The sequence below is a fragment of the Cyprinus carpio genome, chromosome A17, assembly GCF_018340385.1.
Source record: "Cyprinus carpio isolate SPL01 chromosome A17, ASM1834038v1, whole genome shotgun sequence".
Taxonomy (NCBI): domain Eukaryota; kingdom Metazoa; phylum Chordata; class Actinopteri; order Cypriniformes; family Cyprinidae; genus Cyprinus; species Cyprinus carpio.
Genome location: NC_056588.1, coordinates 15,423,114 through 15,438,178, shown reverse-complemented (window position 1 = coordinate 15,438,178; position 15,065 = coordinate 15,423,114). Strand labels below are relative to the sequence as shown.

At 38.4% G+C, this 15,065-nt stretch overlaps 1 protein-coding gene across 1 annotated transcript; it reads left to right on the top strand.

The window, feature by feature from the left end:
• The first annotated feature begins 334 nt into the window (after positions 1–334).
• LOC109064703 (SET and MYND domain containing 2a) lies at positions 335–14,975 on the top strand. The gene is made up of 12 exons (XM_042774637.1): positions 335–733; positions 1,707–1,773; positions 7,103–7,213; positions 8,052–8,112; positions 8,520–8,644; positions 10,136–10,203; positions 10,320–10,422; positions 10,821–10,931; positions 11,097–11,220; positions 13,689–13,863; positions 14,003–14,111; positions 14,258–14,975. Exons 1-12 carry the CDS (start codon positions 561–563, stop codon positions 14,339–14,341), a joined length of 1,311 nt encoding a protein of 436 aa, XP_042630571.1. The 5' UTR covers positions 335–560; the 3' UTR covers positions 14,342–14,975.
• The last annotated feature ends 90 nt before the right edge of the window (positions 14,976–15,065 follow it).

The following is a 15,065-nucleotide window of genomic DNA, read 5'->3' as shown; positions in this document are numbered from 1 at the left end:
CCCGCATTTGGTGGCGCTGTAGAGCCCCCCGACCACGCCCAAGGCCAAGCACTGCAAAACTTTTCCATTTTTCACAGGTCTGATGTCTGAGCAGAGTTTTCGAGCATGGTAAAGCCCTCTAAAATGGGCAAGATCATTTAAAGAGAGAAAAAATAATAATAATAGTGAAAAAAACATAGCAAAAACAATAGGTCTCCAGCTTGCACCTCGGTGCTCGGGCCCTAATGATATGGTGCAAGAATTATTCATCAATTAAAACAGAAAATTGGCCAAGACTCACTTCCGCCTGATGACCACTTGATGGCGCCATGAGGCCAAAAGGTTGGATGCGGACGCTGGCTGCTCGTGGACGGGCTTTAGGACCGCTGGGCATGTGTGGCACTGCCGAGATCCGCCTGTCTGCTGGTGTGGCTCGTTGTTTGGACTCTTTTCTCCGAACATGTGGTGTGGCAATGGTGTGACTACACTTGCCGTAATCACTAACACAACCGACTGAGACCGTGACGCCGCTTTCTGGCTAGGGCAAGGAAGTGTGACACGCGAGCAGCAGGTCAAGAGCGATGAAAACCGAAGGAATTGAGGGTACCGAAAGGTTTGTGAGCCCCGGTAAAGGCCGGGGACTCAGAGCCACAAAGCATTTCAAAGTTGGTGATCTAGTGTTCGCCTGTCCGGCGTATGCTTACGTGCTGACCGTGAACGAGAGAGGCGGACACTGCGAATGCTGCTTTACCAGGTCAGCGCTCCTTACAAGTCCACGTCTGACACTTTGTTTTTGTGCAGTCTAGATCCTCAGGGCATGTTTACGGATGTTTCACATGACAGTGCATGCACGTAAAGCGTCGTAATAATGATATTTATTAACTTTTATAATAGTTCATAATCACATTTTTAATGACATGTTTGACAGGAAGGTAATCTGCATTCACTTAGGGGCTGATCCCTCTTAAAGATGGCTGGCATATGCTTTCTGTTTGCAGTTTAAATGCTGCTGGGTCGTGCACTGGGTAGGGTGACCCACTTAGTATACACATCCAACACGGCCAGTGAGTGCTGTGGATGAATGTTCAGTGTAGTCTTTCTTTCCAGGCAGTAAATTTTACTGGAGATGTGTGTGATAGACTTCTAGACTAGATAAATCCACAACATGCAATGACAATATATCTCTTCGATGATGTCAATTGTCAATGGCAAATGTCAATTATATAAATTATTATGTTCTGCACTTTAATAAAAGCTTTTGTTGTGATTGGTGGATATTATTACAGTGTGTGGCGATCTGAGGTACAACAGAAATACTGTGATGTTTAGAATCAGTTGTCAACAGGGAATTTGTCAGTTATAATATGACTTTCTTCCATCGAACAAGAAAAGAGATGTTAAATTTGGTATGAAATAAAATTTCACTATATATATATATATCTTTTTTTTAAATAATGGATCTTATTGGGATAGCACACCCAAAAATGTCATGTCTAAGGCTTTATTTTATCTTTGAAACACAAATGAGATACTTTTAATAAATCCTGAGAGATTTCTGTTCCTTCAATGAAAGTTCATATTGCCTAAACTTACGTGGCATTAGGGTGAATAAATGTGGTCCGAATTTTCATTTTTGGGTGAATTCCCTTCAACATAGATTGAAATAGTGGCATGCTAAAGGGTAAATTGAGAATCATCTGATCAATTAAACTTTATTTCATTCACAGGAGAGAAGAAGGCCTGTCAAAGTGTGGAAAATGTAAACAGGCCTATTACTGCAATGTAGAGTGTCAGGTAAGTCTGTGTTTGTGATTTTAATGAGTTGTTGAAGGAAATGAAACCATAGTCTCTGTGTGGATTTGCTCCATTGTCCGCATTACAGAAATAGTTCACTCAAAAATGAAAATTCTGTCATTATTTTCTTGTTCATATACTGTGGAACACAAAAAGAAATAGTTTGTTTTGCTACATGAATAATGATCTGCTATGGATGCTATGTAGTGATATAGTGAACTGGTCAAAGCTGTTACTATATCATGGGAATGGAACAGTGGAACGCTGTATTGACCAATCAGAAGCCACGACCATAATGATCTGTTTAATTTTGCTCTGTCAGCATATATCAGAGCTTTTTTTCCCTATGCTCAGTACTTACACTACAGTGCTCTAATTGTGAGGAGGATCCCACTGGAGCAACGATAGCTGAAGTGCTTTTCCTGTGTATGAGTCAGAGTCTCAGAATGAATTGCATTGATAATGGACTCTCTTTACCTGGAATCACACATTGCAACCTTTGTGTTAGCAGCTCAAAATCAGCTGGACCTCCACCACTCTTTGCTGCATACAGTTTTTGAGACCAATTTTCATCCATCCATTCTCCAAACCAATTATCCTATGTAAGGTCGCAGGGCTAGCTGGACAGTTCTGATATATATGTAATAATTTGTCAGTAGTAAATAGTTATATGGTTTGATTTAGACAACATAGTCTGCAGTCTTCAAGTAATTTTCTTCAAGAAGATTTTCATTGGGGTTTGAGTCTGGGCTCTGACTAGGCCATGCAGGGACATGGCCACTGTGTGGTCAGTTTTGCTGTGTGCTTTGGGTCATTGTCATGTTGGAAGGTAAAACTTTTTCCCATTGACAATTTTCTGGCGGAGGGCAGCAGATTTTCCTCAAGAAAGTGCACCAGTCGCTGCTGCAGAGAAACACTCCATAACAAGGATATCACCACCTCCATGCTTTACTGTAGGAATGGTGTTATTTGGATGGTGAGCTGTATTGGATTTCCGCCAGGCATATCATTTGGTCTCTCGTACTTCACAGTCGTAACTCCTCTTTTTATCCTTCCGGAGCTCCTCTGTGGGACTCGAGACAGGTGAGTGGTGCAGGTGTCGCTCATTTCCAATTAATCCACCAGCCTCGATTCGTTCCCACAGCTCTCGGCCCCGCCCCACTCGTCACAGTTATATATTCAATTCAAATTTTGCATTTATATACTTTGTTCAATTTGGTACGCTTTGCAAATTTGAACACAAATGACGATAAAGACTCGAGGCTGAATGTTTTTGTCCTCTGTGTGCACTGCTGTACTACACAGGCATTAGCAGACAGACCAAACAGACCAAATTAATAGAGTGCAAATTGTCTACTCCAGTGGTTCCCAAACTGGGGGGCAAGGCAAGGCTGAGGGATAGTGTACAGTAGAGGTCCCCAACCACCGAGTTGCGACCCACTACCGGCCCGTGGAAGAATTGCTGCCTGGTCGCAAAAACGTTCTGGGAAAAATGTGTAAATATATGACACTGTTATTTATTACGTGTTAATGATTGTTCTTATTATTCAGTATTTTCGTTGAAAGCGATGGATATGGAGTAGCAATTTGACGATTTCATGTTAAATAAATAAAAGATTGTAATCTGTCACATATTAGGGGTTAAACGGATTGCAGTTGATCTGTGGTACGTACGGACAAGACCCTATACTGTTCGGCACGCACGTGATTTGCAGATTCATTTGCTAATTTTAACCAGAAGAATAAGAAAGGAAAGAGAGCTCAATTCGATACTCACGCGCTGTTTTCACACACAATCAAAGCGCTCACAAGCATATGGAGACAAGTTTCAGGCAGCATGGAAATACCCGAGTTGCGTATATGTACACACAAAATTAGCTTGTCCAAAAACGGCATTGTCATTGTGCAATATTTTTTTTCTTGCTTATCCAAAAAAAATCTGATCTGTAACTCAAAAAAAAAAAAAAAAACAATATAAGGGCTTGAACCACTATAATATATAATAGCAATAGAACCCAGTGATGTTCTCTGCTGTGGACACAACACGACAAATCCATGACAGTAAACTAATGCCCCGTTCTATTTCTGACGAACTCCAGCGCTCTAACACAAAGAACAATTTCAAAAGATTCATAACTATGAGAATCATGAAAAAAAATGTTTTCTCAAAAATATTAAGCAGCACAAATGTTTACAAAGTTGATGATTTCAGGTCTATGTCCAATCCCTCACTTTTTCTAGTTATAGAAGATAAAACATTTTGCCTGTAATTTTTTTTTCTCCTATCACAATATAATATCGATATCGTCTGGACAGTGTAAAATATTGTGATATGAGTTTTAGCTCAAATCGCCCAGCCCTACCTCAGAACCTTCAAGGTGCGTTTTGGCAAAGCTCAAGTCGCGACTGCATGTGGCCTTTCTTAAGGAGTGGCTTTTTTCTTTCAACCTTCCCATACAATGGAGAATCTGAAATATTGTTGTCACATGCACACTATGGCCACTGTTTGTCATAAATTCCTGCAACTGCTTCAAAGTTGCTGTAGGCCTCTTGGTTGCCTCTCTGACCAGTCCTGGCTCTTTCATCCAGTTTGGAGCGACGTCCTGATCCAAGGATGGTCTGTGTTGTACCAAATACCTTCGACTTCGAATTCACTGTGCTTTTAGACATTTATAGTCTTAAAAAATTTTTTTATCCATCTCCTGACTTGTGCCTGTCCACAACTTTATCTTGGAGATCTTTTGACAGTGCCTTGCCACCCATAGTTGAATGTTTGCTTCAGTTGCACTACCTAGTAGGTCTGGACAATTAATCAAATTTCTAATCGCGATTACAATTATGGATGCCACAATTACGTAATCGTTCAAAGTGGCAATTAATCATTCAAAGTCCAATTATGTTATTCTGCAAGCTTAAGATATGTTTTTTGTTTCTACATGTTATCGTAAGGGTTTTACCATTGTTTAAGTTTTAGTATAACATAATAATACCATTCATATTTTTACTTTTTTTTATAATTTAAAGAAGAAACCAATCCGATGTATATTTGACATTTGAGGCTTAATACTATAGAAAAGCACTAAAGTTTTTCAGTTAGAGTGTTTTTAGCTAGTTTATTTTCGTATAAAAATACAGCATGCAGTTGCATAAAACAATGGTATAAACATCATTCAATGTAAATTGTGATAACCGTAATTAATAATTGCAATTACAATTTCAAGGGAATAATCGACAATTATGATTTTTGTCATAATTGTGCAGCCCTACTACCAAGTACTGAAAAGCTCCAGGAAAGCTCTTTTCGCTGAGCTGATCAAAATGAGCATCGCTGATCACAGCTGAAAGTCAGATGGATTTGTGTGCCATTGAGAAGGTGATTAGCTACACCTGACAGAGTTTACAAGTAATTTCAGTTAGTGGTTCCCATTGACTTCCATAGTATTTATTTTCCTACTATGAAAGTCAATGGGGACCACCAACTTTTTGATTACCAGCAATCTTCAAAATATCTTTTTATGTTCAACATAAGAAAGCAACTCGTACAGGTTTGGAACAACATAATAGCTAATAAACAATTAAAGAATTTTCATTTAAATGTCAACAACCCACAGAATGAGTATAAGAGACTTTCAAACTTTAAGCAGTAGTTCATCTCCCATCAAGGCAATAATTCATATATTGACTTTTTCCTTTCTGAAAGGCTTTAAAATATTTATTTTATCTCATAAACATTGTATACGACAGCACAGTTGACTCTCATTTCCTCATTCATGAGTTCCTCCAGGATGAGCAACAGGGATAGTGCTCTATGGAGACCACAGCCAGAGTGACAGCTCTGTAATTGATCTTTGCTGCTGAGCGCCAAGCAGAGTCGAAAATTCAGCACTGAAAATAAAGATCATCAATAATCCATTTGCACTCTAACACAAGACCCTTCTGTCTCATCCCTGCTGTTTTTGTGCTTCGTACAAGTTGTGGCATTAGAATCAGCTTATCCATTATCACACGGCTGTTTGGTTTTACTTTTTAGGCTTGTCCCTTCATTGGTCTTTGTTTTCTGTCTGAACTGAATTGCAAAATTACATAGATGAGCATTATATGTCAAAAAATTTAAATTTGCTGAAAATTTAATCACAATAATCCACACGACTCCAGTCAATCAATTAACATCTTGTTAAGTGAATAACTTTGTTTGAAATAAACAAATTTATCATTAAAACACTTTAACTTCAAACCGTTACTTTCAGCAAATATAGTCCTCTATCAATTATATTGCTTTTTCCGGTGAAAAAGTTGTCTCATCTGAATCAGGAGAGAAATCTGCACAAACACTCCAAAAACAGTCCAAAACAGCTCTAAACAAATATGTCAGCAGATTTTAATGTGTGAAGACAACAGCAGATGGACTTTTTCACTGGAGGAAGCATTATTAGACTTTTTTTTTGGCAGAGGCAGTGTTTTAAAGTTAAAACACCTTGATGGATTTTCACTTCACAAGACATTAATTTGATAGATTGAACTACATTATATGTTATCATCAGCTTCACCAAGGAGGAACTGAAGAACGTTTTTGTGCTGTAACCCCAACTATCATGCACCATTCTCTGCTTAAATGACTTACAAGTCTCACCCCAAAATCACGCCATTGATTTTGACATGTCTGACAATTGTGTTCAAATAAACAGAGAAATGTTTTGATAGCACCACAGTGTTGGCACTCCTTGGAAAGGAGGCTACATATGGTTGTCTCCGTCAAAGAAAGAGAATTTTATTGCAGAAAAAATTACACCCTGTTGTCCATTTAAATATAAAAAGCAAAAGCCAAAAAAAGAACAGCAAACCAATATAGTTTAAGCAGTGATCATGGAGCAAGTCTGCGTAGCCTGTTTATTTTAAGGGACTTGGTTGTTGCTCTATTCCTAAATTGAACTAGAAGGTGTTCTGGCCGCGGTGTTGCTATGACAATCCATCTCGAATGCATTAGGGATCAGTTTCTGTTTGCTCGCCAGAACACAGGATTTAGTTTATTCATTGCCCAGTAGCCTGTGAGGCAGCCCGAGACTAATTCAAAGTCTTATCTCTCAAGAATTCTCGAAATCGCCTTGAGGCTCCATTCAATTTGGAAGCATGACTCACCAAACGGAAGCGAGCCGACATGCGATCAGTTATATCGAAAGCATATCATCTCAAAAAGAAGAGCTGTGACCCTTCATGCTGGGTTTTATTGAGCTCTGAATGTGTTTTGTTTGTCAGAGTATATGGTATGATCTGCCGATGCAATACAAAAATAGGCTATATGTTTCAAACCATGTCCTTGTACTTCCCTCAGAGAGGAGACTGGCCCATGCACAAGCTGGAGTGCTCCGCCATGTGCTCATATGGAGAAAACTGGTGTCCGTCAGAAACCGTGCGACTGGTCGCCAGAATAATTGTGAAACAGGTGAGGATGACCTGCTTTTTTGGTATGACAGTATGACTCTATGAATTTAGCTTTAATAGATATAAAATAAAAATAGTCAACATAACATTTTGTTGTTGTTGTCCACAATAGAAGATATTTTATAAAAAATTATAAATTCATCAATAAATCAGCCTCCTCTATCCAATGGGATTTTTATCCATGTGTCTGAACACATACACAGAATATTGTGGGAGATCATAGGCAGCAAAAACAGCACACATCTCTGCTGTCTTCAAAATCCAGCCAGATCAAGGAATTTCAGTTGACAGGATGTTACACAAACATTGGATTTAGATGTGCCATGTTGCCTTCCTACCTCCATATGTTGCCTATGAAGGCAGCATTTATCAGGTTTCAGAAACCGGCAGAGAGGGGCACTGAAGGAACTGTTGACACCTGTTACATTGTGCAGATGATTAACTTCACAGGTGTGAAAATAGGGATTGGTTTTCTTTTTTGAATACACTGATGCAAAGGTCACCAGTAGTAATATTCAGTCATTTTTTTTTAAGAATCAGCACAATCCAGCACACAGCTGATGATTTAGTCTAAGTTTAGATTTAGATGTAGCATTTTCAGTGCTGCTCTGGCACATATGGTCCTACCATGTGTTTTTCATGGATGTCTTTTTCCTGAATGCATCAGCCCCGGCAGCTCTCTCTGTGACTCACTCAGCCAACACATGGCCCTTTGTGTCACACAGTTGGCCGGAAAACCTATGTCTTATCAAACACTGAAACAAGTATTTGTTTTGCATGTTTGACAGTTTGCAAGGGTCATGTAAGATGTAACTTTTAAACATTTTCTTGTTTTTCAGAAGTGCCAAACAGAAAGGACTCCTTCAGAAAGAGTGCTGACTCTTAGAGAATTAGAAGCACGTGAGTGTCTAATTGCTCTCTGAGTGAGCCAAACATTATCCATATACGGTTTTTAAAAATGCCAAGGCTTTTGCTTAAAATAGGGTTTGAAGTTGAAGTCAGTAAAGACAGAGACTTCCCACACCTGTTTAAAGACCCTTACCAGCTGTTCTGTTGGCCGTCTCAGATATATGACGCCTAGAGTAGGACATCAACTCTTCGTCTGTGTCTCAAATTGTAACTAGTGGAGCCACAAAAAAATGTCAGACATTGTACATTTAGTTGTAGAGAGAGCTATTTCTGCTGTTGCCCTGAAATTCAATTATGTATTTTTATTCTACCCAAGTTGTGGCATAACCTTGATCATATAAAACTGGAGACTTTATGAAGATGAAATGTTAATTGCCTTTTCTGTGTATGTTTGTCAGATCTGGACAAGCTAGATAATGAGAAGAATGAGATGAACGATACAGACATTGCTGCACTACACCACTTTTACTCCAGACATCTCGATTCTCCTGATAACGCAGCACTTACCGAACTCTTCGCCCAGGTGAAGTCAGCTGATTTCCATTTACACATAACTTTGGAAATTGTTTTTCATTAAATGAAGACAGAGAGGAACTATCATTATTTTCTTTTATATAATTTTGTGGATAATGTAACAGTGCATTAAAGCAAGGAATAAACAGAAGTATTTGAAACGGACTCACTTTTTTGCTACTGAATAAAAAGCCAAATTAAAATAATCACATTGCTGCTTAATTTTATTTGGCTTTCAAAGTCATGCAAACTAAGTATTATATGTATTAATTAAGTTTTCTATTCTATTTATTATTTAAAGGGTTACTCCAGCGCAAAATGAAAATTTTGTCATTAATCACTTACCCCCATGTCATTCCAAACCCGTAAAAGCTTTGTTCGTCTTCGGAACACAATTTAAGATATTTTGGATGAAAGCCGCCTGCGTACTGCTCAGATTTGTCAAAATGGCGCTATGCTGATTTGGAGAGACACAGAGGACAGGAATTGTTGAATAAAGTCGTTATTTTTGTTTTCTCGTGTACAAAAAGTATTCTCATTGCTTCATAATGTTAAGGTTGAATCACTGATGGCAGATGGAGTATTCTGACGATGCTTTTCATACTTTCCTGTTATTTACTTGGCAGTCTATGGGACAGTCTCAGGCCTCCCTGTTTTCATCCAACATATCTTAAATTGTGTTCCGAAGACGAACAAAGCTCTTACGGGTTTGGAACGACATGGGGGTACATGAATAATGACAAAATTTTCATTTTGGGATGGAGTATCCCTTTAAGGCATGGGTGTCAAACTCAATTCCTGGAGGGCCGGAGCCCTGCAGAGTTTAGATTCAACCCTAATTAAACACCTGATAATCAAGTCCTTCAGGCTTATTTGAAATCATAGTATGTGTGCTAGAGCAGGACTGAAACTAAACTCTGCAGGGCTCCGGGCCTCCAGGAATTGAGTTTGACACCCCTGATTTAAGGTATGAATGCATACCTTATTAAATAAAATATATTTTCTAAAATATACAAATTAAATTTCATACTTGGTTTATTTTAAAGGGAAAGGTCACGCAAAAAAATAATTTAGTCAGCCTGTAAAAACTGTATGACTTGCTTTCTACTATGGAGCAATGGTAACCCAACCATATCATCTTTTATATTCCACAGAAGAAAAAAGAAAAAATGGAGAGTAATTGATGACAGAATTCTCAATTTTGGGTAAACTTTAAGGAGAATGACAGACTCCATTACTTTCACTGTGAAAAAGATGTGATGAAAGTGAACAGTGACCTTGACTGTCATTCAGTCTAGCATTTCTTTGTATGTTCCATGGAAGAATGAAAGTATTGTCCATTTTTGAAAAATCAAACACAAAATATTTTTCACTCCCATCCATATACTCCATTCGATGAAAGGTCCAAGTCTGTGTGTCCATGACATTAATGTGAGGAATGTTTCACGCACCTGGATGTCCATCTCACCCACATGCTAATTCCTCCATTTCTACACCATAGGTGAACTGTAATGGCTTCACCATTGAAGATGAGGAGCTGTCTCATTTGGGTTCTGCTGTATTTCCAGAGTAAGGTTCACAGAATTCAGAACCATTGCATTGATCTCAATATGTTAAATACTTAATTGAATGATTTTTGTTGTTGTTGTTGTTGTTGTTGTTGTTGTGTGTTTTTTTTGTGATAGTGTTGCTCTGATGAACCACAGCTGTAGCCCAAATGTGATTGTGACGTATAAAGGTACTGTGGCTGAGGTCAGAGCCGTGCAGGACATCAGCCCTGGAGAAGAGGTTAGACAAGCCACACCATGAACATGAGCCATTTTAAAAGAACATTGCTGCTTATATCACTATTCATTAATAAAATGTGACTCAAATTCTACGCTCAATGTAATGCTCAATTTCTGCTGAAAAGTACCAGCTCCTCTGTCTTTACTGACTGGCCAGGCCTAAAATGATTTGCCATTGTGTCACATTCAGGAAGCCTTTGTTGTTTATTGTTTGCATCATTTGCAATGGAATTACAGCCGTTGTCATTAAATTGTAATGTGAGATTTAAAATACTTTGTAATACTTTCAAGTCGCTATTGAATTCCTGACATCTATCATCTTATAAGTATTGCATAATTATCTCATTACTAATTTAATTGCGGTATATTGTGTGACAGTCCTCTGTTTCTCTTGAATAGATCTTCAACAGTTATATTGACCTCCTGTATCCAACAGAGGATCGAATTGAACGGTTGAGAGATTCTTACTTCTTCAACTGTGACTGTAAAGAATGCACCTATAAATCAAAGGTGAGTGCCATTTTAACCCTGTAATAAACAGGTTTTCAGAAACATTTTGGAGCATGGAAAAATGTGTAATAACAGTTTGAATAAAAATGAATAAGAAGAAGAATAATAAAAGAACTCAAGTTGATATGTGTGGAATGACAAAATGTTTTTTTTTTTTTTTTTTAGGACAAAGCCAAAATGGAGATCCGACAAAAGCTTAGCACACCTCCAGAGGAAGAGGAAATCAAGCAGATGGTGATGTATGCCAGAAATGTCATTGAGGAGTTCAGGAGAGCAAAGCACTACAAAAATATCCTTCATTGGCCTTTTCTCTTTTGGATTCGTGTGTGTGTGTGTGTGTGTGTGTGTGTGTGTGTGTGGTTTATAGTTTTGTGCTATTGCGCAATATTTTGAATTTGGGGCAATCCAGAGGCAGTGGGATATTTTTAGTCTCTACTTGACGAAGGCATACTAGCCTTTGGGATATGTTGTGTCACATAACATAGACTAGTGTTTTTCAGTCTGAGAAAAGGTAGACAGAAGCAGATAGATAGTGCTTAACCTTTGTAACCCCAAGCTCCCACTTTTTCTAAGACAACATGCACTAGCATTGAAAAGTTTGAGGTTGGTCTATATACAATTGAGGTCAAAAGTTTACATACACTTTGCAGAATCTGTAAAATGTTCATTATTTTACCAAAATAAGACCCTGTTCAAAAGTTTACATATGCTTGATTCTTAATACTGTGTTGTTACCTGGATGATCCACAGCTGTTCCAACAAATTCTTTTTTTTTCCATTTTTGTGATAGTTGTTCATGAGTACCTTGTTTGTCCTGAACAGTTAAACTGCCCTCTGTTCTTCAGAAAAATCCTTCAGGTCCCACAAATTCTTTGGTTTTTCAGCATTTTTGTGTATTTTTGAACCCATTCCAACAATGACTATGATTTAGAGATCCATCTTTTCACACTGATGACAACTGAGGGACTCATATGCAACTATTACAGAAGGTGCAAATGCTCACTGATGCTCCAGAAGGAAAAATTTTACATCTTACAGTGGGGGAAATATTTATTTGATCCCCTGTAGTTTGCCCACTTACAAAAGAATGAAGGGTCTGTAATTTTTATGGTAGATTTATTTTAGCATATAGAGACAGAATACCAACCAAAAAATCCAGAAAAAAAACACTTTATATAAAGGTTAGAAATTGATTTACATTTCAGTGAGTGAAATAAGCAGAGAGGTACGACATTTTTTGTAGCTGGGCACCAGCTTTGCACACATCTCAGTAGGGATTTTGGTCCACTTCGCTTTAAAGATTTAGAGAGGATCTGTAAGGTTTCTTGGCTGTTGTTTTGCAACTCGAAGTTTCAGCTCCCTCCACAGATTTTCTATAGGATTGAGGTCTGGAGACTGGCTTGGCAACTTGGCGGTATGTTTCGTGTCATTGTTATGCTAGAAGACCCATCCATGACCCATCTTCAGTGTTCTGGCTGAGTGATGGAGGTTCTTGTCCAAGATTTTACAGTACATGGCCTCGTCCATTTGCCCCTCAATGGGGTGAAGTCGTCCTGTACTCTTAGCAGAAAAACAGCCCCAAAGCATAATGTTGCCACCTCCATGCTTGACTGTAGGGATGCTGTTCTTAGGGTCATAGTCAGCATTTCTCTCTCTCCAAACACGGCGAGTCGAGTTAATGCCAAAGAGCTAAATTTTGGTCTCATCTGACCACAGCACTTTCTCCCAAGCCTTCTCTGAATCATTTAGATGTTCTTAGGCAAACTTTAAACGGGCCTGTACATATGCCTTCTTGGGCAGGGGGACCTTGCGGGCACTGCAGGATTTCAGTCCATTGCGGCGTAGTGTGTTACCAATGTTTTTCTTGGTGACTGTGGTCCCAGCTGCCTTAAGATCATTAACAAGCTCCTCCCGTGTAGTTCTGGGCTGATCCCTGACCTTTCTCATGATCATCCTTACCCCATGAGGCAAGATCTTGCACAGAGCTCCAGATCGAGGCTGATTGATGGTTGTTTTGTATTTCTTCCATTTCCGAATAATCGCACCAACAGTTGTCTCCTTCTCGTCAAGCTTCTTGCTGATGGTCTTGTAGCTTATTCCAGCCTTGTGCAGATCTACAGTCTTGTCTCTGACATCCTTTGACAGCTCTTTGGTCTTGCCCATGGTGAGAGGTTGGAATGGAAGATACAGATTGTGTGGTCTTATACACCTAACGAGCTGACATTAGGAGTAGGACATTAGGAGACATTAGTGGCAGTACTAATCTGTGTTCCACATGGGCACGTAACCAATCTGTGGGAGTCAGAATTCTCGCTGGTTGGTAGGGGATCAAATACTTATTTCACTTACTAACATTCAAAACAAATAAAAAAAAATATATCAGGGATAGGCAACTTCGGTCCTGGAGGGCCACTGTCCTGCAGAGTTTAGCTCAAACCCTAATTAAACACCTGAACAAGGCAATCAGTGTTTTCGGGATTACTAGATAGATACAGGCAGGTGAGTTTTTATGAGGGCTGAAGCTAAACTCTGCAGGATAGTGGCCCTCCAGGACCAGAGTTGCCTATCCCTGCTTTATATAATGTTTTTTTTATTTTTTTTATTTGGATTTTTTGGTTGATATTCTGTCTCCATCCATTAAAATAAACCTACTATAAAAATTACAGACCCTTAATTTCTTTGTAATTGGGCATATATACAGTATCTTGAAGTGGTGGTTTTGTGGGTTTGACTAAAAGTTCCTTGACTGCTAAGTACCCCCCAGTGAACTGCTGGAAATCTGTGAACTAAGCCTGGAGAAAATGGGTTCAGTCTTTGCCGAAACCAATGTGTACATGCTGCACATGATGTATCAGGCAATGGGAGTCTGTCTGTATATGCAGGATTGGGATGGAGCGATGAAATATGGCGAGAAAATTATCCAGCCCTACAGGTAATGCTGGGTTCAGTGCATTTCCTCTCTAAATGTCTTTTTACATTTATTTACATTATTTACATTTTAAAAGTTGAATAATAATGAACTCCTAGTGTGTCCACTTTATTAGTAGTATTCATTGCATATATCTTTCTAGTGTGCACTACCCTCCTTACTCACTGAATGTGGCTTCTATGTACCTGAAACTTGGAAGATTGTACCTAGGACTTGAGAAGAGAACACGAGGAGTTAAAGCTTTAAAGAAGGTAAGGTGTCAGCGGTGCTAATGTAATAATAATTCAGTTGTAGATGTGGGTGTCCCTTTTAAAATCTAAATGCAAAATAGTAATCACTGTAGATATTTTGGGGCACATTTAGGCTTTACAGATTGTTGTGGATGAATTTGTCACAGGCTCTTGCAATCATGGAAGTTGCCCACGGTAAAGACCACCCGTACATCACTGAGATTAAGAAAGAAATGGAAGAGCAGAAATAATGGGAACACATGGAGGAATATGCATCAAACACTGGCATGTGTCTTATACCTCTCCTTGGAATATTAAAACAGAGTGATGTCAAAATCGTCTATTCATCTGAGATGTCATTTAAATTATTTTTAGGTTTGTAAATAGATTCTGAAATAGTCTGAAATATGTTGTTGCTTGTATTGTTTGCAATTTTAACAAATGTGCTGCACTGTTTTCTGTGAAGAAGGGCTAAGAATTAAGAATCATATCAATATATGCCAGGTTTTTAAACAATATTTTGCCCTCATGTAGCAACAATATTCTTGTTTTCAATAGCTAACGAATGTAAATCATTTATATATTCTCAATAATGCGAAGGACTCGGATCACTGATTCTGTTTTACTTTTCTGTTTGCATGGATAGTTTTGCGCTGATGAAAATATATCATGGATACTTTTGAGATATTGTACTTCCAATCAATAAGTGCATAGTATTTAATAGTGTTACTTTCATTATAGCTTATTTGTATGTTAAACATTTGTTTGTTTAGTACTGTGCAATACTGGCAGGTGGCATGGCAAAAAAAAAAAAAAAAATTATGCAGTCTGCCACATGCAAAATTTTTATGTGACACTAAAGTAATAAATTCCTTAAGACAAAAACTGACTGTATGGATTACAATTTATTTTCAACTGTATAAAATCACTTTTTAGTGAAACAAACTATGTAATTAAGGCATGGTATTAACCAGC

What these genes read in the sequence shown, in the direction of transcription:
- LOC109064703 (XM_042774637.1), top strand. Translation starts at nt 561, where the DNA reads ATGAAAACCGAAGGAATTGAGGGTACCGAAAGGTTTGTGAGCCCCGGT. An exon ending in TCTTAGAGAATTAGAAGCAC is followed by an intron (nt 8,113 to 8,519) that starts GTGAGTGTCTAA and finishes TATGTTTGTCAG; the next exon opens with ATCTGGACAAGCTAGATAAT. An exon ending in ACATCAGCCCTGGAGAAGAG is followed by an intron (nt 10,423 to 10,820) that starts GTTAGACAAGCC and finishes TCTCTTGAATAG; the next exon opens with ATCTTCAACAGTTATATTGA.